The sequence below is a fragment of the Cibotium barometz genome, chromosome 4 (genome assembly GCF_041138505.1).
Source record: "Cibotium barometz isolate CiBa-2024 chromosome 4, ASM4113850v1, whole genome shotgun sequence".
Taxonomy (NCBI): domain Eukaryota; kingdom Viridiplantae; phylum Streptophyta; class Polypodiopsida; order Cyatheales; family Cibotiaceae; genus Cibotium; species Cibotium barometz.
This window is the reverse complement of record NC_141049.1, coordinates 9,946,692-9,969,658: the sequence shown is the minus strand read 5'-3', so window position 1 is coordinate 9,969,658 and position 22,967 is coordinate 9,946,692. Positions and strand designations below refer to the sequence as shown.

At 42.4% G+C, this 22,967-nt stretch overlaps 1 protein-coding gene across 1 annotated transcript; it reads left to right on the top strand.

Annotated features, from left to right (window-relative positions):
* Nucleotides 1-2,870: 2,870 nt before the first annotated feature.
* On the top strand, nucleotides 2,871-18,743 carry LOC147638890 (two-pore potassium channel 5-like). Its single transcript, XM_086785359.1, has 2 exons — nucleotides 2,871-4,225; nucleotides 18,398-18,743. Exons 1-2 carry the CDS (start codon nucleotides 2,970-2,972, stop codon nucleotides 18,561-18,563), a joined length of 1,422 nt encoding a protein of 473 aa, XP_086641485.1. The 5' UTR covers nucleotides 2,871-2,969; the 3' UTR covers nucleotides 18,564-18,743.
* Nucleotides 18,744-22,967: the final 4,224 nt, after the last annotated feature.

Sequence of the window (22,967 nt, the reverse complement as noted above, 5' to 3'; positions counted from 1 at the left end):
TTTTTTAAGTGTACTTTTACTTGAAATTTCCCTTTGAAAAAGTTGGTGTGTGTTTTCTTGATTGGTTGGTTGAATTTAGCCTTTGGATTGACATTTAGCCGTCGTTCTTCTAGCACTTGGTTATCCTTAACATGTAAAAATAGTGGTCCTTAATTCAACTTGTTAAAAATTTCAACTTTCAAAGCTTTTTGGAGGATACTCATCGTTTGTGTTTTTTCATATGTATCACTATAGGTAGATGCCCCCGTTAAGCCTATACAAATGATATGTATCACTATAGGTAGATGCCCCCGTTAAGCCTATACAAATGATATGTATCACTATAGGTAGATGCCCCCGTTAAGCCTATTCAAATGATATGTATTTCTAAGCCTATTTAAATGATATGTATTTCTATTAGCTTCAATGATATGTATTTCTATTAGCTTAAATGATATGTATTTCTATTAGCTTAAATGATATGTATTTTCATTATCTCAAATGATATGTATACCTTTGATAAAATATCACCGATATTTAATGAAAAGTAAAACCATTCAAAAAACTCTACACCAACTCGTTCATCCTCAGCCTATGCACTCCCCTTCCACCTTTACGTTAGCTTGTCCAATATTTAATGAAAAGAAATACCTTTTGAAAAACTCTATGTCAGCTTGTCCAATATTTAATGAAAAGAAATACCTTTTGAAAAACTCTATGTCAGCTTGTCCAATATTTAATGATAAGAAATACCTTTCAAAAAACTCTACATCCGCTCCTCCATCCTCAGCCTATGCACTTAAGTACACTTTAAAAAATCATTTTCCCTTTGAAAAAGTTGGTGTGTGTTTTCTTGATTGGTTGGTTGAATTTAGCCTTTGGATTGACATTTAGCCGTCGTTCTTCTAGCACTTGGTTATCCTTAACATGTAAAAATAGTGGTCCTTAATTCAGCTTGTTTAAAAATTTTAACTTTTAAAGCTTTTTGGAGGGTACTCATCGTTTGTGTTTTTTCATATGTATCACTATAGGTAGATGCCCCCGTTAAGCCTATTCAAATGATATGTATTTCTAAGCCTATTTAAATGATATGTATTTCTATTAGCTTCAATGAAATGTATTTCTAAGCCTATTCAAATGATATGTATTTCTATTAGCTTAAATGATATGTATTTTCATTATCTCAAATGATATGTATACCTTTGATAAAATATCACCGATATTTAATGAAAAGTAAAACCATTCAAAAAACTCTACACCAACTCGTTCATCCTCAGCCTATGCACTCCCCTTCCACCTTTACGTTAGCTTGTCCAATATTTAATGAAAAGAAATACCTTTTGAAAAACTCTATGTCAGCTTGTCCAATATTTAATGAAAAGAAATACCTTTTGAAAAAATCTATGTCAGCTTGTCCAATATATAAGAAATACCTTTCAAAAAACTCTACATCCGCTCCTCCATCCTCAGCCTATGCACTTAAGTACACTTAAAAAAAATCATTTACCCTTTGAAAAAGTTGGTGTGTGTTTTCTTGATTGGTTGGTTGAATTTAGCCTTTGGATTGACATTTAGCCGTCGTTCTTCTAGCACTTGGTTATCCTTAACATGTAAAAATAGTGGTCCTTAATTTAGCTTGTTTAAAAATTTCAACTTTCAAAGCTTTTTGGAGGATACTCATCGTTTGTGCTTTTTCATATGTATCACTATAGGTAGATGCCCCCCGTTAAGCCTATTCAAATGATATGTATTTCTAAGCCTATTTAAATGATATGTATTTCTATTAGCTTCAATGAAATGTATTTCTAAGCCTATTCAAATGATATGTATTTCTATTAGCTTAAATGATATGTATTTCTATTAGCTTAAATGATATGTATTTTCATTATCTCAAATGATATGTATACCTTTGATAAAAACTCTACACCAACTCGTTCATCCTCAGCCTATGCACTCCCCTTCCACCTTTACGTTAGCTTGTCCAATATTTAATGAAAAGAAATACCTTTTGAAAAACTCTATGTCAGCTTGTCCAATATTTAATGATAAGAAATACCTTTCAAAAAACTCTACATCCGCTCCTCCATCCTCAGCCTATGCACTTCCCTTCCACTTCCACAACACCCTTCATGTACGAGAGGCTATTGTGCATCCTATATCTATATGGTCTATGCAAGAGAGAGAGAGAGAGAGAGAGAGAGAGAGAGAGAGCGCTAATAAATGACATCCTTTTTCTGCATAAGTCATAGAGAGGGGATAGAGTTTAGGGTCACATTAACCAAAAAATAATAATCAATTATGCTATATTCCACATGAATTAATTGGGGTCCCGAATTTTAACTAGCTGGGGACCCTATCTGGTTGATGCCAGCTAAGAGTGGCTTCAGATGTGCCCAGAGGACAATAAGTGAAGGATGCCATTGAGGAAAACAACTTAAGGTGGCCGCATAAGAAATCCTTCACATCATATGCAAATGAGTGCCTGAAAGAAGGACCACCACGTGTGCAACTTTTTTTTTGGGTGCATTTAAGCTGGACTATGTGCAACTAAGTGTGTCTAAAATGCAAATTTGTGGTTCTAGCAATACCTTGTCAGGGTTTCAAATGACTACTTGACTCCCACGAAAGTCAGGACCTTTAGATGACTATGGACAACATTTACTAGGCTTTTTGTTTGCGGTTGTTCCTGAAGGGCAGCACCTAAGGGTGTTTACAGACAACCTCTCTTGTCTCAAATGGGCGAGGGAGGTTCCCTCCTTGTCACTCGTGGTGTGTGAAGCAAGAAAGCTTTGGCCCTTTACAGACGTGGAGTTGACGGCCGGGCACTCGGCCGCCCATCCGCCTTACTCGTATGAGTGAAATCTTTCACGTGTCAAGCGGCCATGTCCAATGGCACACCAACCTGCACAACAACCTCGACCCGTGTAATATAGTAAGTCCTCATCGCTCGCTGTGTCGCCGCTCCCCTGTGGTTTTAGAATCGCTCGGCGATGGAGGAGCCCCTTCTCGGCTCTCGAAAGAAGCTAGCTCTCATACGAATCCCAGAGGAGAGCGCTGCTCCACCCATGCAGCCGCCTTCACCGAGCTCCTCCAGCATCAAGGAAAGGCTCATCTTCGGGTCTCCCGCCGACTATCTGCAACAAGCCGCTGTCGACTGCCCCGGTTATATGCCTGATCCCGTCTCGGAGCTTCTAACCGCCGCTTATGATGGCGAAGATGAGCGGCGAACCGTAGACGAGCAACGTGGGGAGCACGCTTATCAGGCTGTATTGCTCGATGATTACTACGAAGACAACGACCACAGTATTGGATTGTTGCCGAGGATGGACAGTCCGAGATCGCCCGCATTCCACTGCAAAGAGGAGGAGCAGCTCTACGCCGGCGCTGTAGGCTTGCCAGAAGCGGTGATGGGCCACGCGACCAAGCACTTGTTCAGGTCAAGGACAGCGCCCGCTGTATTCGGTAGCAATCGGGCTCGGGCTGAGAGAGTGGACTTTGGCGTGGAGGCTCCCCCATCATTGAGCTCACCCATGTCGGTTGTCTCACAAGCTTTCATTGGACTCATGGTGTACCTGGCAGTGGGCATGCTAATCTACACCCTCAGAGGGCACGAATTCTCTGGTGGTACCACCAATGGCTTCTTTGATGCCTTGTATTTCTGCATCGTCACATTGTGCACTATTGGATATGGTGATATAACCCCAGTGACACCCCTTGCAAAGCTGTTTTCTTGTGCTTTTGTGCTGGTGGGATTCGGCTTCATTGATATCCTCTTAAGTGCCATGGTTAGTTATGTCCTACAAAAGCAGGAGACACTCCTCTTGAATTCTGTTGCTGCAGGTCTCCATGAGACTGCCAAGAATTACGTGGTAGACATAAAAAAAGGGCGAATGCGGATTCGCTCTAAAGTTTTCCTGGCATTTGGAGTTGTGATTTTGTGCATAGGAGTGGGGACATTGATGATGCATTCCTTGGAAAGTCTTGGCTGGCTCGATTCATTTTACTTGTCATGCATGTCCGTGACAACGGTGGGCTATGGAGACCATGCATTCAAAACCTTGTCAGGGCGGGTATTTGCATCAGTATGGCTCCTTGTAAGTACACTTGCAGTGGGACAATCCTTTCTTTACCTTGCAGAAGCACGCATTGACAAGCGGCATCGCCTGATTGCAAAATGGGTACTAGAAAAGGAGATGACACTTGGAGACTTGCTAGCGGCTGACTTAGACAACGATGGCAGTGTCAGGTAACAAACCTACAGCTTTTTCGCCCCTCTCCAAAAGCTTTGTGTTTATACATGAAATGTGCCTATAGGAAGTTGCCACTTGAAGATTAGATTGTTTTGCTGTGCTCTGAAGTTATTTTCATTTTCTGAAAAGGCTTTTCTATTAAAACCACTAAGATGGAAGTACTCTTACCTGGGCCCAACATTGCTAGCCTCAATTTGAGTGAGAAAAGATAGACAGAATAGGGAAGCAAGTAATTGTAATCTCTTCAACAAAAGGGCTCTTACGAAGAGAAGAAGGGGTGGAATAAGAGCATTCATTATGCACCTCAAAGGAAGGTCACCCATCTTATGGAATTTCTTACTAAAAGAGCTGACTGGCTGAAACTAAAGCCCTTATGCACTGTGTTTTTTTTTGGGGTGTGGGGTTTCTGTTTTGGGGGTATTCTCAAAGGCTTCCCAAATCAGGGGTTGAAGCCTGCTTGGTTCCCTTGGGATGACTGGAAGAAAACACAATAGCGGAAGCAAGATCTTCACAATACAAAGCATTGGATTGCAGAAAGAAGTGGAGAGTAAATAATATTACTGCTTGCAAACTTTGCTTACAAAGTGATGGTTGTTGGCCCACCTGTGTGCTCTAGACAAGGAGCTTTGATGGCGATCTAGACCTGGATGGAGGATGTCTTGCTTACAAGAGCACTTGAACACAATATTACTGCTTGCACAGTTTGATTACAAAGTGATGGTTGTTCGCCCACCTGGGTGCTCGGGGCAAGGAGCTTTGATGGCGATCTAGGCAGACTCTAGACGGAGGATGTCTTGCTTACAAGAGCAGCAATGAACTTGATGAACAAAGGTTATCAAACTAGTGCCCAGGGTCGGCATGATGTAGATCGGCCATGTTGGCTAACCCACGACTTGGTCCAAAATGACCAAGCGACCATATCATCTAATTGAGGCCAACAGCTTCCACGATTGTCTGAGACTATGTCCTCGGTTTGTTGTCTGCCTTCGCTCACTAGTGCGGTCACATAGTCCACACAAGCATGCATCCTATTTGGCAGTGCCAAGTCTACATAAGCCATCTCCTAACCATTTGACCACATTTGGCCCATCCAATATCTAAATTGGGAACTGTTTGGGTGCTCACTGCTCACCACAATGGCTACTCTTCATATAAGGAGGCCTTACATAAAAGAGCACATCCGTATCTCGTAGTAACAACACAAGGGTGGAGCATCGAGCAAATGCTTTTCCAACAATGGTATCAAAGCTTTGATGTTCGTCATTCAAGAATGCTTACTTTTATGATGAAGATCTAGATTTTTCTTATCTTTGGAAGGACTCAAAAGTCAAAATTATTAGTAGTCTTTGCTTTGTCTCCTATGAGATATTTTTCGAAATTCTTTATTTTTTCTCCCCAAGAATAGATCTACTAGTAAAAAAAGAAACGTCCTCTTACAACCCTCAAAATAGATCATTAACAATCTTTAATATGGGAAAGCTTACAGACATGATTATCTTTGATAATGAATATCTAGCACCTTGGTTCTTGACAATAGCGCAATGTAATTAAGACAAGAGTGCAAGAGAGAGAGGGAGAGAGAAGAGACAAGTACTGTCACCAGTCTGGACATCCCAGTATGAAAGGGGTCTGGTGGACTCCAGGATGTCTAAATATTTGGAAAGTACAAGCTTTGGGAATGGGGAATTATCCTAGAATACAAAGGACCACACTCCTAAAATTTAGGAGAGTCGCTATTTTTTGCCCGACTCCGATGGAAATTCTGTTTGCGTCATTACATCTGGAATTGAGCAGATACCAAGAGTTGGCAAAGTGCCTATGACAGAATGTCTACCAGTTGGGATATTTTTAGAGATAAAGTTTATGGAAGGACCCATCTCTTAGATTGGGACATGTGGCAAGAAAGTGGACCAAAAGTGAGACAAGTGGCCTGACACTTGTTAGAAAGTGGATCAAAGTGAGACAAGTGGCCTCACACTTGTCACTCCAGCTATTGTGTGGCTCTCCACTTGTCATTGTAGCCTTCTCTTGCCATTTTAGCTCATGGGAGGCCCAAATCTATAAATTGGAGCCCTCTCTCTTCATTAAAAGAGGCTCTCTTGCTGCACACTAGTCTCTACCACTGTTACAGGCTGCCCTAATGATGGCTACTCTCTTTTTCTCTCTTGAAGGCTGCCCATGAAGAATACCAGCTGTTGGGGACTGTTTTGGAGGCTTCCATCGCGAAGAAATATTGAAGGCAAGGGTATTTAATCATTTATTATGATTTCTAGCTCTTATACTTGTTGTACCATCCATTGTACTGGCTGTACCAGCTTTTGTACTTGTTGTACCAACCATTGTACCTACTGTACTAGTCATTGTACATGCTGTACCAGCATTTGTACTTGTTGTACCTGTTGTACCAGTCACCGTACAGGCTCTACCAGCCATTGTACCTGCTGTACTGGCTGAATGGAGAGTTGTACTTGCTGTACTAGCTCTATTGCATGAAGACCCGTGGTTTTTGGGGAAGAATCAGTACCCACATGGAGGTATATGGATTATGTTGTTGGCTCGGCATTTCTACAGCCTATGTTCCGGCTTGGTAGCCTCGTGTTGGGCTGTGTTATGGCATTTGTATATGGATACTCCGGCATCTCCCGTGGGGAGAGTAAGGCCCTCAAAGCTTGTACGATATTATTCTCCTTGGGTAATAAAATACTCCAAGGGGGAGGTCGGCCCATTCCGGCCTCTATGTGGTGTCACATGTGCAAGATCCATTTTTAGCATTTGTGGATGTTTTGTCCAGCTTTTATGTTTTATGCAAAGTGATGATGGATGTGTGTTAAGGTTGTGGCCATGTTTAAGTGTTTTGATATGCTTTGATGGTATCAACAAGTGTGTCAAAGGCCCTAGTCCCCCGGGCACTCACCGCCGCGAGTTACATTGGTATCAGAGCATAGGCTTTCTTGGAAGTGGAGGCTTCCTTCTATCAATAAGGAAGAGAAAAGATCTCAAGTGGGGACCACACTTACCATCATTGCTGTTAAGCATGGCCAGCCGTTTCATAGCTTATGAAGCAAGAGCATGAGCAGCAGACAGCTTGTTGATCTAAAACACCATATTGGGGAATATGGGAATTTCCCACAAGTTTGGGACACGTGGTCAAAAGTTTGGATTAACCATAACTTGAACACCACTAATCCAAAATGAGCGCTTTATAGCTCTTTAGATTCCATTTTTCAAGCGCTTTCCAACGATAGGTCATATGATAGGGTTTTGAGAAACTTACAAACATGTTATCCATGTCCCCTTTTTTAAGTATTCAAAAATGGGAATTGGGAAATTCCCAAATTCACTAATATGGTGTTCTAAGGATTTATGAATTCACAAAATTTTATCTTGGAAGTGTGGAGTTGGCTTTATGTGCACACGTTTAGCACTCTTTCCATATGGATACAGGCAAGCTATATGGAGATATATCTCGGGATATCTTAAGGATATGGTGAGGAGATATTTCTTTTGGCTTCATGACCAACCTGGCAAAGAAAAGCTAAGTATACTTTGAGTTTGCAAAGTTGGTGCTTTGGCTATTTACTATGAAGTGTTTCTGATGTTCACTGACCCTTGTATAGCCATGCAAGGAGAAAGGTGGTGGTGTTTGCCTTGAGATGGTTTCAGGGAAACATTGTTTATGACTCCCTTTATATTGGCATGGATTATATCTATGGAGATTTCTTTCTTGGATGAGATTTATATAGATATTGGGCTTAACAAGCAATTTCTATGGACGAATTTGTCCCAGTTTATAGAGAAGAAATATTTGGATCTCTCATGGATATGATGCTTTTATGGATAAAGTCCACCTCTACTTGAAGGTGTGGTTAGCACGGAGTATGTGGCAAGAGTTATGGTATACAAGGATTATGGTATACAGGTCTATGGATTCCTGGACTTCTTTTCTAGGGATTTGGATTGATCCTCAGGATTATGGATTATGTTTATGACTCCCTTTTACGGGGATGGATTATTCTTTTTGGCTCCCTTTATTTGGGATGCATTGGACTTATGAAACTCATGGTTCACATACCCTGTGTAGTGTTCTCTTGTCTTACGTGCTCTCTTGAAGATTGTTTCTACCATGTGTGGATGGAACAATAGAGAGTAGATGGAAGGAAACATGGGCACTTCAGAGGGTAGTGTCGAGCACAACATGCCGTGTGTAGTGTTCTCTTGTCCTACGTGCTCTCTTGAAGATTGTTTCTACCATCTCTGGGTGGAACAATAGAGAGCAGCTGGAAGGAAACATGGGCACTTGAGAGGGTAGTGTGAGTTGGTGGCCAAAATGCCTATAAACTATTTGTAGCAGAAATGCTTATGAAACACCAGGTTATCTATGCTTGCGAGTGATTGTTTTATCTTGTTACTTGAGCCCACCTCTCATCCAAGGTGTGTGGTCAGAGTACCAGCACGGAGTGCAAGTGGTAAAGTGGACATGACGCCTGGTTGGCACGGGACTTATGTCTATGCCAAGGCTCATGTGGACCGATGCCTTGTTGGCAGGAGATTGATTTGTCTCGCCCATTTACTTGTTGGGACATGGATTATGATATCTGGACTTATGGGACTGATTTGTCTCGCCCATTTACTTGGGACATGATTATGATATCTGGACTTATGGGATTGTTTTGTCTCGCCCATTTATTTGGGATATGGATTTATTTATCTTTATGTCATATTAGAATCACTATCTCCCTATACAGAGGCCAAGAGGTTCATTGTTCATCTCACCATGCATGTGGATTCATGTTGGGATTGTGAGAGGGCAATTCAATGAACACTCCATCATACACGTGGATTCGTGTTGCGATTGTGGAGTGAGTGTTTCATTGTTTCCACACCATGCTTGTTGATCAGTGTGGGAGAACATGGGAACTGTTGGGATTGGGGGAAACGATTGCCAGAACTATGGAGAACCAGCTTTTCTGTCACCATGGTTTGTGCTCTTGAATGGCACCAGTTTGTGTGCATAGCACATGTTTCTGTGTGAGGCACTAGTATCTTGTGCATGGCACTTATTTAAGTGTCTTAGCACCTGGTTGGTGATTTTCATTGGCATATGATTATCTTAGCTTGAAGCTTAAAGTTGCGGACAACTTTTAAGAAGCTGGGGAAGATGTCACCAGCGTGGACATTTCCCAGTATGAAAGGGGTCTGGTGGACTCCAGGATGTCTAAATATTTGGAAAGTACAAGATTTGGGAATGGGGGATTATCCTAGAATACAAAGGACCACACACCTAAAATTTAGGAGAGTTGCTATTTTTGGCCCGACTCCGATGGAAATTCTGTTCGCGTCATTACATCTGGAATTGAGCAGATACCAAGAGTTGGCAAAGTGCCTATGTGACAGAATGTCTACCAGTTGGGATATTTTTAGAGATAAAGTTTATGGAAGGACCCATCTCTTAGATTGGGACATGTGGCAAGAAAGTGGACCAAAAGTGAGACAAGTGGCTTGACACTTGTTAGAAAGTGGATCAAAGTGAGACAAGTGGCCTCACACTTGTCACTCCAGCTATTGTGTGGCTCTCCACTTGTCATTGTAGCCTTCTCTTGCCATTTTAGCTCATGGGAGGCCCAAATCTATAAATTAGAGTCCTCTCTCTTCATTAAAAGAGGCTCTCTTGCTGCACACTAGTCTCTACCACTGTTTATTACAAGCTGCCCTAATGATGGCTACTCTCTTTTCTCTCTCTCCTGAAGGCTGCCCATGAAGAATACCGGCTGTTGGGGACTGTTTTGGAGGCTTCCATCGCGAAGAAATACTGAAGGCAAGGGTATTTAATCATTTATTATGATTTCTAGCCCTTGTACTTGTTGTACCACCCATTGTACCGGTTGTACCAGCTTTTATACTTGTTGTACCAGCCACTGTACTTGCTATACTAGTCATTGTACATGCTGTACCAGCATTTGTACTTGCCATACCTGCTCTGTACCAGCCACCGTACTGACTGTATCAGCCACTGTATCGACTGTACCAGCCATTGTACCTGATGTACCGACTAAATGAAGAGTTGTACTTGCTATGCATGAAGACCCGTGGTTTTTGGGGAAGAATCAGTACCCACACGAAGGTATATGGATTATGTTGTTGGCTCGGCATTTCTACAACCTATGTTCCGGCTTGGTAGCCTCGTGTTGGGCTGTGTTATGGCATTTTACAGTATATGGATAATCCGGCATCTCTTGTGGGGAGAGTAAGGCCCTCAAAGCTTTTACATGATATTATTCTCCTTGGGTAATAAAATACTCCAAGGGGGGGGGGGGGGGGGGGGGGGTCGGCCCATTCCGGCCTCTATGTGGTGTCACATGTGCAAGATCCATTTTCAGCATTTGTGGATGTTTTGTCCAGCTTTTATGTTTTATGCAAAGTGATGATGGATATGTGCTAAGGTTGTGGCCATGTTTAAGTGTTTTGATATGCTTTGATGGTATCAACAAGTGTGTCAAAGACCCTAGTCCCCCGGTTACTCACTGCCGCGAGTTACAAGTACACATTATAGGGTCCCAAATACCCTCTTAATGGCTCCCACCACGAATGGTGTATTTGCTTTATTTGAATGCTGAGAATAAACCCAATCTTGGAGACCTTCCTTGGCTGGAAACTACAACTTATAAGATGCCCGTTCTTGACCTTCAAGTTCCCCTTGCGTTAGCTTGCTCCACGACTTGAATAAACATTATCAATTAGGTGCCTTTTTACACATGTGCTTCATGGGCTGGCCGACATGCCCCTGCTGGTGCTGGACGACTGGGGGTACAAGCCCTACAGGCTGCTGCCTTGCTGCCCAACCTTCATACGGCTGGTTGGCTTGGGCATGGGGGCCTCCTTGCCCCCTAGGATGGCCCATAAAGGCTGACCTTCATGTAGACCAGGCTCAAAGAGGGTGGCCGATAGGGCAGCCCCCCAGCTTACACCCTAACCCTACATACCAAAGGTATGATTATGGCTCCTTAAAATGGTGTCCCAAGAAAAACTCGGTACACTCTACAACATTCTAGAGGTGACTTGTAGTATGGACTGGCATTGCTCCATGTGCAGGACACTCCTGACCATGACCATGTACGGGACTTGTACACCTAACCATGACTGTAACTCGCGGCAGGTGCCCGGGGGACTAGGGCCTTTGACACACTTGTTGATACCATCAATGCATATTAAAACATTTAAACATGGCCACAGCCTTAACACATATCCATCATCACTTTGCATAAAACATAAAAGCTGGACAAAACATCCACAAATGCTGAAAATGGAGCTTGCACACGTGACACCGCATAGAGGCCGGAATGGGCCGACCCCCCCCTGGGAGTATTTTATTACCCAAGGAGAATAATATCATGTACAAGCTTTGAGGGCCTTACTCTCCCCACGGGAGATGCCGGATTATCCCTATACAAATGCCATAACACAGCCCAACACAAGGCTACCAAGCCGGAACATAGGCTGTAGAAATGCCGAGCCAACGATATAATCCATATACCTCCGTGTGGGTACTGATTCTTCCCCAAAAACCACGGGTCTTCATACAATAGAGCTGGTATAGCAAGTATAACTCTCCGTTCAGCCGGTACAGCAGGTACAATGGCTGGTACAGTCGGTACAGTGGCTGGAACAGCAGGTACGATGGTTGGTACAGCAGGTACAGCAAGTACAGAAGTTGGTACAGTCGGTACAATGGGTGGTACAGCAAGTACAGAAGCTGGTACAGCCAGTACAAGGGCTGGTACAGCAGGTACAGTGGCTGTACAGCCGGTATGGTGGCTGGTACAGCAGGTATAGCAAGTACAAAAGCTGGTACAGCCGATACAATGGGTGGTATAGCAAGTACAGAAGTTGGTACAGCCAGTATAAGGGCTGGTACAGCAGGTACAGCAAGTACAAATGCTGGTACAACAAGTACAATGGCTAGAAATCATAATAAATGATTAAATACCCTTGCCTTCATGTATTTCTTCGCGATGGAAGCCTCCAAAACAGTCCCCAACAGCCGGTATTCTTCATGGGCAGCCTTCAAGTGAGAGAGAAAGAGAGTAGCCATCATTAGGGCAACCTGTAACGGTGGTAGAGGCTAGTGTAGAGCAAGAGACCCTCTATTAATGAAGAGAGAGGGCTCCAATTTATAGATTTGGGCCTCCCATGAGCTAAAATGGCAAGAGAAGGCTACAATGACAAGTAGAGAGCCACACAATAGCTGAAGTGACAAGTGTGAGGCCACTTGTCTCACTTTGATCCTTTTTCTAACAAGTGTCAGGCCACTTGTGTCACTTTGGTCCACTTTCTTGCCACATGTCCCAATCTAAGAGATGGGTCCTTCCATAATCTTTACCTCTAAAAATATCCCAACTGGTAGACATTCTGTCATAGGCACTTTGCCAACTCTTGGTATCTGCTCAATTCCAGATGTAATGACGCGAACAGAATTTCCATCGGAGTCGGGCCAAAAATAGTAACTCTCCTAAATTTTAGGAGTGTGGTCCTTTGTATTCTAGGATAATCTCCCATTCCCAAAGCTTGTACTTTCCAAATATTTAAACATCCTGGAGTCCACCAGACCCCTTTCAGACTGGGAAATGTCTAGGCTGGTGACAATGACACTAGTGGACTCCTGGCTGACTCGTCCCAGACAAGGTCTCACAAAGGACCATTAACCACTCTTAAGACAATGCACCTACTACGCAGATATGTCCTCGTGGAATCCAAGTGCGGGATGCACGTACATCCTCTTTTACTTAACTTGATGGAAGCCACATAGCCTCCAAATAGTTCGTCTCAATAATGCTGGATAATCTTTGAAGAAGTTCTTGTCAAGACAAACTGCATCTTCATGTGTCCCTCGATTTTGAAACTTCACAGGGAATTCACGCTCTTTGCGGCCAGAGCCGTGCTTGAAATGGTGCAAAAGGATCTATTCTAGAATCATTACTTTGGCTTCGATATTAGGTTCTAGTTCATCTTGGACATCTGTGGGAGGAGGTCTGGCATAGTGCTTCGACCAAGAAATGTGAAACACATCATGCATGGTCCAAGTGGGAGGTGACTTCAGCTTCATGGACACCTCGTTGATCTTCTTCAGAATGTGAAAAGGTTCGACATGTTTCAATCTTTGTTTGATAATCTTAAGATAAACCCAATCTCCTTCCGAGGATCTCACATCCTTTCTGTTCTTGTTGGCTTGCCGAGAGAGTAGGCCTCTTACGTTTCGGCCAAGTTGTTTTTCATAAACTCCAAAATCTCTTGATAAGTCTCCGTTAGGCAGTTAGCGTTGGGCACTGAAGACAATGTCTTGGTCAATAAAGATTGGAACGGATTTCCAAATGTTGCCTCATATGGAGTTCTACCAATAGATGAAGAAAAAAAGTCTTCAAAACAACTTGAACCAAAGGCAAAAATTGTTCCCACTTACCTTGTTGATCATGGACATAACATTTCAGCAAAACGCCAATTGATTGAAAATCTTCGTCTGGCCGTTCGTCTATGGGTGGAATGCATTGGAAAAATTCAACTTAGTCCCAAAATTATCAAACAATGCCCTCCAAAAATGATTGGTAAACTTGGTATCATGATCTAATACAATGGTCTCCTAGGTATGCCACCTATAGGGTACCAATGCCAGATAAATAGCTTTGCAACATCTTCGGCAGTTACATTAGCCAAGCATGGAAGAAACATATTAAATTTAGTAAAACGATCAACAACAAACAGTGTGTTACGCTTACCTGGATTTGTCACAAAATCCATAGAAATATCTTGGAAAGGGCCATCAGGAATGGGCTATGGTTGTAACAAACCTTCTTTTTCCCATGCAATGCTTTTACCTTTGGACAAATAGGACATTGTTGCACATGTGAACACGTACTACCTCATTCTGGGCAGTAAAATTGCTTCTTGATTTTCTTCAACGTCGAGTTTATGCCCATATGGCCACTAGTAATGGCATCATGGGTGTCATGGAGAATTGTTTCTCGAAACTGCATCAAGATAGAGAGGCAACTTTTGTAGAAAAGCCAACCATCCCGTATCAAGAAATGACATGATCCTATGGTGGGCAGTAAAATTGCTTCGTGATTTTCTTCAACGTCGAGTTTATGCCAATATGGCCACTAGTAATGGCATCATGGGTGTCATGGAGAATTGTTGCTCGAAACTGCATCAAGACAAAGAGTCGACTTTTGTAGAAAAGCCAACCATCCCATATCAAGAAATGACATGATCCTATGGTGTTCAATGCCTGTTCCTATTAAGTAGCGAATTCATAAGAATCCACGTACTTGTGCTTCATATTGTCTAGTCATGCACGAGTGAGCTCCATCCGAGTAGATTGGATGTAGGAAACTGTTCCTTTCGTGCTTAATGCATCGGCCATTGGATTGGCTTTTCCTAGAAGATACTTAATCATGTCACCGAATTGTTGGAAAATTTGGCTCTAGTGGTGCTGTTGGTTATGTCATTATGTACTCGGCATCGTCTGAAGTGAGCCCAAAACCTGGTGATCCGTGCGAACTTCAAAATCACACCCATATAGAAAATGTTTCTAATGCTTTAGGGCTTGGATCACACTAGGAGTTCTTGGGCATAGATTGAGTAATTCCTTTTTGCTGCAGGAATCAACTTATGAGACATTAAGGTACTTGATGACCATTCTACTCTAATAGCTCCAATGACGATGTTACTCGCATCGGTGATTACTTGGAATGGATCATCCCATGAGGCAAATGGTAAACAAGGGGCCTCATGTAAAGCTATCTTTGAGGTTCTTGAAAGCATGCAATCCGCAGAGGGTCATGTGGATGAGCTGCCTACGGGTCTTGACCCCTTTGAGGAGATCTGAGAGAGTTGCCGAGAGATCAAAGAACTTGTGGATGTGGGTGGAATATGCCTAGAAAATCCCCACAAACGATTGTACATCGTACGTTGTTTTTGGAATCTCCCAATTGAAAATTTTTGCTGCTTTGGTAGGATCTAATCGGATGCCTTAGACACTAACTGTGTGTCCAAGGTAGTGAACCTTGAACAAATAAAAAGCGCAAATAAAAAGTGGACTTCTTCTCATTGACAAAACGGATCGGTTCTGCAAACGGAGACACACTAGAGTGTATGAAACCTAATTGCAACAATTCGCATAGTTGGTGCTTCAACTCCGATTCCATAGCCTTGCTCAGGTGATACGTAAGCTTGCTTGGGGGATCCGAGCTTGGAAGGAGATCAATCTTGTGATTCTTCGGTCTAGATGGGGGGAGCTTTGGGAGGGAGATTGTCCCGAAGGAAAATTTACTGAAAGCGGTCATGTAGGGCTTACGCATTGGTGGTGGTCTGGGCGGTCTAAACATATATCAATGTGCCTTGTGCGCCTTTCGTGAGTTCTTGTTTAGCTTGCATGTGGATTATGAGAGGAAAGTTGAGAATACGTGGTTCACACTTAATGATGTGATATACAGCGGAAGTCTTTGTATTGGAAGATCCTGTCACACAAATGCTTACATCGTCTTCTGTATCCTGAGTTTTGTGAGTTTAGTAATCCACTTTAATACTTCAAACTTTAAAGAGATATGAGAACTGTACACCAGATTGGGTCCCGAATTACCCACTGAAGGGCCCTCTATCCCGATAACGAGATAGTATTTGGTTTATTTCTTTAGAGAGAATGACGGTGGATTGTAGATAAGCCAAACGCAAGATCTTGGAGGATCGGAAGCTTGGCTGATGTCACCATTTGGCCACCCAATTGGTCCACCCGTGCTTTCTTATCATGTATGTACATTGGACTGGTGTCCATGGCAGTTGTTTATGCCGGGGATCGATGCCACTCATGTGATACTGTAGACTTGGCTTTCCGTTGGGACTTGTGCCTCCGTGTACATGTCCGGAAATGCTTGGTGGATTGGTGTTCCATTGGGTCTGGTACCTCGTGTACTTGCTTGGAGCACGTCTATTTTGGTATAGTCTCATGAATGGGGATTGTCCATACCAATGCTGCATTGTATAGCATCTTTATGTGCTTGCTTGCAATTGAAATTGCATGCTGTTTTCATGCTTGCTTGACCAATGTGTAGTTCTGGGTAAGGGGACGCCAGCTCGTGAACCGCGCATGTGAAACTGTCTGCTGACATGGTTGTGTGGTATGTGAACAGGTGGTAAGTATTACCCAATCTAGGCTCAAATAGCCCTTAGGACTTAGCCAATATTTGTAAGTGAGTGTGTTCCCACTTCATTAAAGTTTGGGCGCCCAAAAGTCACTTATAAATTATGACCGCTTCCAAGTTCACACTCACTGAAGTCCCGAGGCGGACAAAACTCAATGTCTAGGACCTGATCCTCCCCTTTTACTTATAAATGGGCATCTCCCCATGTCCCTTCACCTGATTGGATCCCAATTCACTTACTTATTAAGAGAAAATTTGTGTTTTCTCTTCATGAAGACTTTTGGAGGCTGAAAACTCTGTTTTTCCACCATTTCTCTCCATTTCCAAGCTCTCCATAGCCATACCCAACTTGCTAGGGTGTTTTCCAAGCTTCCAAGAGTGTTTCCAAGTGCTAATCACTCTCCTACTCACTCCCAATGATGAAATTCAACAAAACAGCTCTCATTTTTGCTGTAATTTCTGGTCTTTTTGCTGAAAACCGTAATTTCAGCCTTCCTTTCTCAAGTTGAACCATAGGGGAAGCTTTCCCAAGGTTCCCTTCATCCTCTTGAAGACTTTTGTCGCGCGAAGAAAGACGACAAATCAAAGATCTCAACACTCCAAGGTCTTCCATCGTGAAGACTTCCGCTGTCATCGACTCTACTTGCTATTGGTAAGCTTTTATGCTTAAATATGGGAGAAAGTAGTAGGAGGGAGGAACCGGATTACAAGATCACATACCTTGTGTAGTGTTCTCTTGTCCTACGTGCTCTCTTGCAGATTGTTGCTACCATGTGTTGGTGGAACAATAGAGAGCAGATGGTAGGGAACATGGGCACTTGAGAGGGTAGTGTGGGTTGCAAGTCTACATCGACAACCACTTGTTTGCAATACTGTATTTATATGCATTGGTATGGAAATCTGGTCAGAAATGCCCATGACACTATGTACTTGATTCTCCCAAGATCAATATACTTTATTTGAGGGAGAGGTCGGCCGTTCCGGCTCATTGTGTGTCTCTTGTCAATTCAGCAATTTACTTCTTGTATTTTAACAAGTGTCCATCAAATCTTAGTGTATTTAAGTGTATTGATTAGCATAGTGTTCAACCAAGTTACATTGGTATCAGAGCATACGGTTCTCTTTCACTTTTATCGTGAGAGACGATTACCGTGAACACTAGCTATCTCTACACTTAGAACATTATGGACAGCCATACAATGAATGTTGGAGATGCTAATACGAGAGGCAGGGACAATGAAATGCATGCCTCCAATGCTTTACAGGATGAGCAAACTCATGTGGTGCACAATAGGGAACATGAATATGTGGGACAGCCGTCCCGTGGGCAAAGAGAAGATGCAGGAAGAAGAGTCCATAGTCTTGAGGGCTGAACTTACTCGTATGCAGGCTCTTCTCCATGCACAACAAGAAGAATTGAATCTCTACCGCCGCGAGGATCCATTGGTACATGACCGTTTGAAGGCCAATAAAGCTGAATCTTATATGGATCATGCAATGGCAATGATTGCTAAAGAGTTGCACATGCAACTGAGGGATGCAACACGTGCATACTTGGCTCGTACCGAAGATGCCTATGTAGAAAAGGCAACCATCCCACATGTCTTGGAATCCCCCCAAGTGCCCGAACAAGAACTTATGTCTAAGGCTCTACCATTTTTTTCATATGCGCTTGCTGAAGGCCCCCCCCCCCCCCCCCCCCCCCCCCCCCCGCCCGCTCGAGCTGCCTTCGCCCTTCCCCGCCTTCGAGCCTTCGCCCTTGGGGCTCATCCGGTAGCTTGTCTGCAGCTTTGACTGGCAAATGGTTGCAAGGGTGGTACCCCCTTGCGGTACTTGGGTGTGTTGATTGTCTTTCCTTTCAAGAAGAAAAGAATTGTCTTAGTTATCAGTGTAGAAATTCAGTCATTGTATCTAGTCAGTTTAGTAGAAAAAAGATCATGATGATGTTTTGTGTGTATGTTTTTTCTCAAATTACAGCAAGTCAGATTTTGTGGTGTATAAACTGAAAGAGATGGGAAAGATTGATGAAAAAGACATAATGGAGATATGCGGGCAGTTTAGCAGGTTGGATCATGACAACTCTGGGAAGATTACGCTCTCCTGCCTGATCAATCTTCATAAAGCTTCAGCTCTAAGAAAGTAAATATATCGTGCCCGTAAAACTGCTGATCCGCTCAAATGAAAGGAGAGAGATGATGTAATTAAAGCTAACTCTTATTGCAGAAGCAGGAGCAGATGTTACATGGGTATTTTTAGTTCCTCTTTTAGAGAGGCGTGTTCCTTTGTATTATGCCAGCCTTTATCTAGCTTTTTTAGTCACCCATTTTCAGCATTCTGCAGTTATCATTTACTTCTTTCTACTTGCATTCGTACCAATATGCATGATAGACACTCTCTTGATGTATTGCCTTGGTCTGGTATACCCTACTGGCCTTTCGTAGGACATTAATGCTCTCTCTCTCTCTCTCTCTCTCTCTCCCCAAAAAAAAAAGTTCACGAGGTCATGTGGCATACCAACTCGTCATGTGGCATGCTCACCCCCACTAATTCATTACGACTAGGTCTTTCCAACATATACATTCGTATATCCACACATTACTTGTTCCCTTGCCCTCGTGCTAGTCGTCGGGATACATGTGTTTACTAAATCTGACTCGTGTTTCTTGCAGAAACACAACAGTTTGTAGTTACTAAAAGCAAAGCTTTCTATAAAATAGAAGTGAAATGGGAGAAAAATGTTTACTCACTAGCAATGCTTCCATGTAAAACATCAAAATTAGGGCATGCTTCCACTACATTCAAGCATCTTATCTTATCAGATTCTTTGTACATGAAAGATATTTGAATAGAGTTTATTGCCAGTGATTAAGTATTGGGTTGTGAGGATGTTGATCATATAATGATGTATTTTATTCTTTTTGAGCGATCTCATGGTATACTACAACAGACTGAAAAGTATTATGATCATGCATTGGGAGCTTGTATTGTGCAGCACCACTTTTGAGCCATGGCATCAATGCCTTCACAGAATAGGTGATTGATGTAGCATCATAAACATACATCATTGATGAGCGTATCTTAGGCTTGACTGATGCAAGTTGGATTATGTTCGTTACATCGATAATTATCAACATATCATTTGAGGGAGTATAAATAATCCAGAGGAGAGTGGTGGTGCTTAGTGTGTGGGTGGCATTGCATGCAGTACTCAAGGCAAAGGTTTCATAATTGAATCGGCATTTGGCTTGCTAAGGGAGTCATAGTTACAGTTTTGATGAGTATGGCTAAATAAGGCACTTGTATGGCCAAAAAGATGAGATGCAAGAAAGGAGTAGTGTCAACTAGGTGGTGTTCCATCCAGGACAGGTGCACGCTAGCATGGGGTTAGGTTGGGGGTGAGACATGGGGGGGCGGGCGCCAATAGTAGGGAGATATCCGTAACATGGCAAGAGGCTTATAAGTGGAGGCATAGTTATAAGTAATTATAGGGTTAAAAGCTTATAAAAGCATTGGGGTAAGGAATGGCCTATATAAGTAAAACCTAGGTAGCTATTATGATCGTCTAGTATGACATCCTTGAGCGTGGCCCTTCTCGGGGATGTTCATTGCTGATGACACGTGGGGTGTGGCCTATGGTATGGGGCACTAGGTCTTATTGTGAGGGAGCTTCTCCAAGGATGTAGCTATGGCCTCTAGCTTGGGGGTGAGTCTAGAAGGACTCTTTGGCTGGGAGGTGAGCCTTAAGCCTCACTTCTACGTGGTTCCATCTTGGATAGTTCAAGGGCTTTGGTCATGGTGAACCTTACATTGGTATTAGAGCCTATATTTGACGTGAAAGGGAACTGTGGACGCAGTGGTTATGGGCATGCCTAGGAAGCCATGGATTCTCCAAGGGAGGGAGAAGAAAGCATGGGTAGTTTCTTAGTGTGAGGGAATCTTGGGGGTAGACTCCTTTGCCCTTGAAAGTTATCCCTTCATTGGCAGACGGGGATGGTAGATTGAGTGGCCGGGGGAGCAGGAGCGTACGATAGCCAGTGGAATCACCACCCACGGAGAGCTAGGGTTATAGCGGCTAGGGATTTTTACCACAGTTTGTCCATAAGGACCGATTCGGGATTCCTATAATAAAAAGGTGGCTAGGCTAGTTAGGGTAGCCTGTTAAGAGGCATAGGAGGAAGACCTATTCATGCCACGCATGATGCTTGGACAACCATGGTGCAATGCGCAAAAAAGTAGCGCCACCTATCGGGCATCGGTCTAGACAAATGCGCAAGGCCTGGGGATGTAGTGCATGCAACAACGAACAAAGGTCTGGATAGAGGGTAACAATACTTGAGATTTGTATCTAGAGAGGATTAGGGTGTGTAGAAATGGATTAGAATTAGGATGTCACCATGCTAGAAATGCAAGAAAAAGATTAATACTAATGACAAGGCAAGAGATTTCGCATAAAAGCTCATATGTTTGATCCATTAGATAAGAGTGCCTTTTATAGGTTTGCGAGCATCTCCATGTCATTAATCATGGCGCACAAGTTTGATTAAGCTCTCCCTACTGTTTCTTAGATTTGAGCACCATATCCCTTGAAGTGAGCACCACTTGGCATCCTTTCCCACTTCTAGGCACCTACTTTTGGCCTTCACATGGGTTGGCCATTCCACATATTCCTTCTTTTTTTTAGGCTCCTTCAAACCATTTTCTCCAAACATTAACCAACATCACTTGCTATTTGAACACGCCTCAAGTGATGAACTACTACCACCACACGTACATTGGATCTAGACTTAGTCATTTGCTAGAGTGGTCTTATAGGCTACAATGTTGGTTTAGAGCTTATAGTTTTACACAAGGTTAGAAATTTAAAACACAAGTGAGAGGGGTGCCCTCTTCCATCAACTAGAAGAGTCTTTCGATGATTGGCCTCCGTGGGAAGTTCCTTCATTTGGCTCTTCTTTTGCATGATGTTTGTTGAGTGTTGTTTGGAGTCTTCTCCTTGCTTCAACAATCTTATCTATGTGGCTTGGCTTGCCACAAAAGTTACACTTCACTATTTCTCTTGGTCCTTTGGTGAAGAATGCTTTCTCCTCGTATTGTGATGGAGATTGACCTACTTTGACTTCGAGTCTCTTTTCTTCTTCAATCAAGGTTGTTTCAATGTTGGTGAAGGTTGAGTCAATGCTTCCAGGGTCATACTCTTGAGAAGGATTGCCACGGCATCCTCCTCTTCCACTGGAGACTCAACACATGCAAGTTGTTGTATTATATTTTTCATTTTATTTAGATGTGCTTGGAGTGACTTGTTTTGAGAATGCAAGCTCATCGACACAGCTGGTGGATAGCATTAGTTGTGTGGATAGTAGTCTAGCGATGTTTGGACAATAATGCCCATACCTAACTAGCCAAGTGTATGTGGATATTAGTATTAGGTTATGTTATATGTGAACTTATCACTTGTAGAATATATTGATTTTGGTAAAGGAGAATGAAGCTAGCTATGGAGCTTCTCTACATTGTGTGAGATGGATTAATGAGAGCAATTAGGATTTGTATGTGTCTCCTTTGGTCTCATCTATTCTCTTTTCATGTTAAAGCCAAAGCAAGCAAAGTTGAAACTCTCCATTGAAGCTTACAAGTGAAAATGTATGTAAATGAAATGTGTTGATTTACAAATATATGATGAAAAAATTACAATTTTCCTGAACAGTCATCATGCTGCTCAGAAATCAATTGTGCCATGATAAGACATAAAGCTTATTTTGTGTAGATATTTTTAAATTGCTCAAACATTGGATTTGGAGTTCTATACCTCAAGTTATGAATAGAACAAGATAAGGATGTATTGGAATGCATGATACAACATTTAGTTGAAGTGTTTATGTATGTGAAGTTTGTCCACAAGCTTGGTTGAAGCTTGATGTTGCAGGCTTATTTATAGGTTGTTGCAACAAGAGGAGATTGATTTGGAGTTTATAGAAATTTGGGTAAAATAATTTTTAGGCTTCTACTTGATTCCTAATGCAACTATATCTGTATGTATGGAGCAAATGAGCATATGGAAGTGTAATGTGGACATGTACATGATTTGAAAATGATTTTCGTAACGCTTTTTCATTGAGCAAGTAAATATGCAAGTAGTGTTGACACTATATTAAGATGGGAATTGTGTATGTATATGTATTAGCAGTTGTCATTGTACCTCATTGGTTACATTGATTGGTTGAGTATGCCTATTGAGGCATTGTGTTTGGCCAAGATAAGTGATGGTCTAGATAAAATTGTTGGTGAAAAGCTTGATAGAAACAACTTCCAGCTTTAGAAGTATTGCATGACAAAGTTCTTGAAAGGTAAAGAGTTTTAGAATTTGGCGACTGAAGAGATAGGGACAAGGATTCCTTCAATTAATGTAACTTTGGTACAACTTATAGCACATAGGAATTGATCAAAAGAGCATGTAAGGTGTTTGTTATGTCATAACCAGGATGTGGAAAATTCCAAGGGATGCATGGGATACATTGATGAAGATGTACGACATAAAATGAAGGCAAGG

What these genes read in the sequence shown, in the direction of transcription:
- LOC147638890 (XM_086785359.1), top strand. Translation starts at nt 2,970, where the DNA reads ATGGAGGAGCCCCTTCTCGGCTCTCGAAAGAAGCTAGCTCTCATACGA. An exon ending in GACAACGATGGCAGTGTCAG is followed by an intron (nt 4,226 to 18,397) that starts GTAACAAACCTA and finishes CTCAAATTACAG; the next exon opens with CAAGTCAGATTTTGTGGTGT.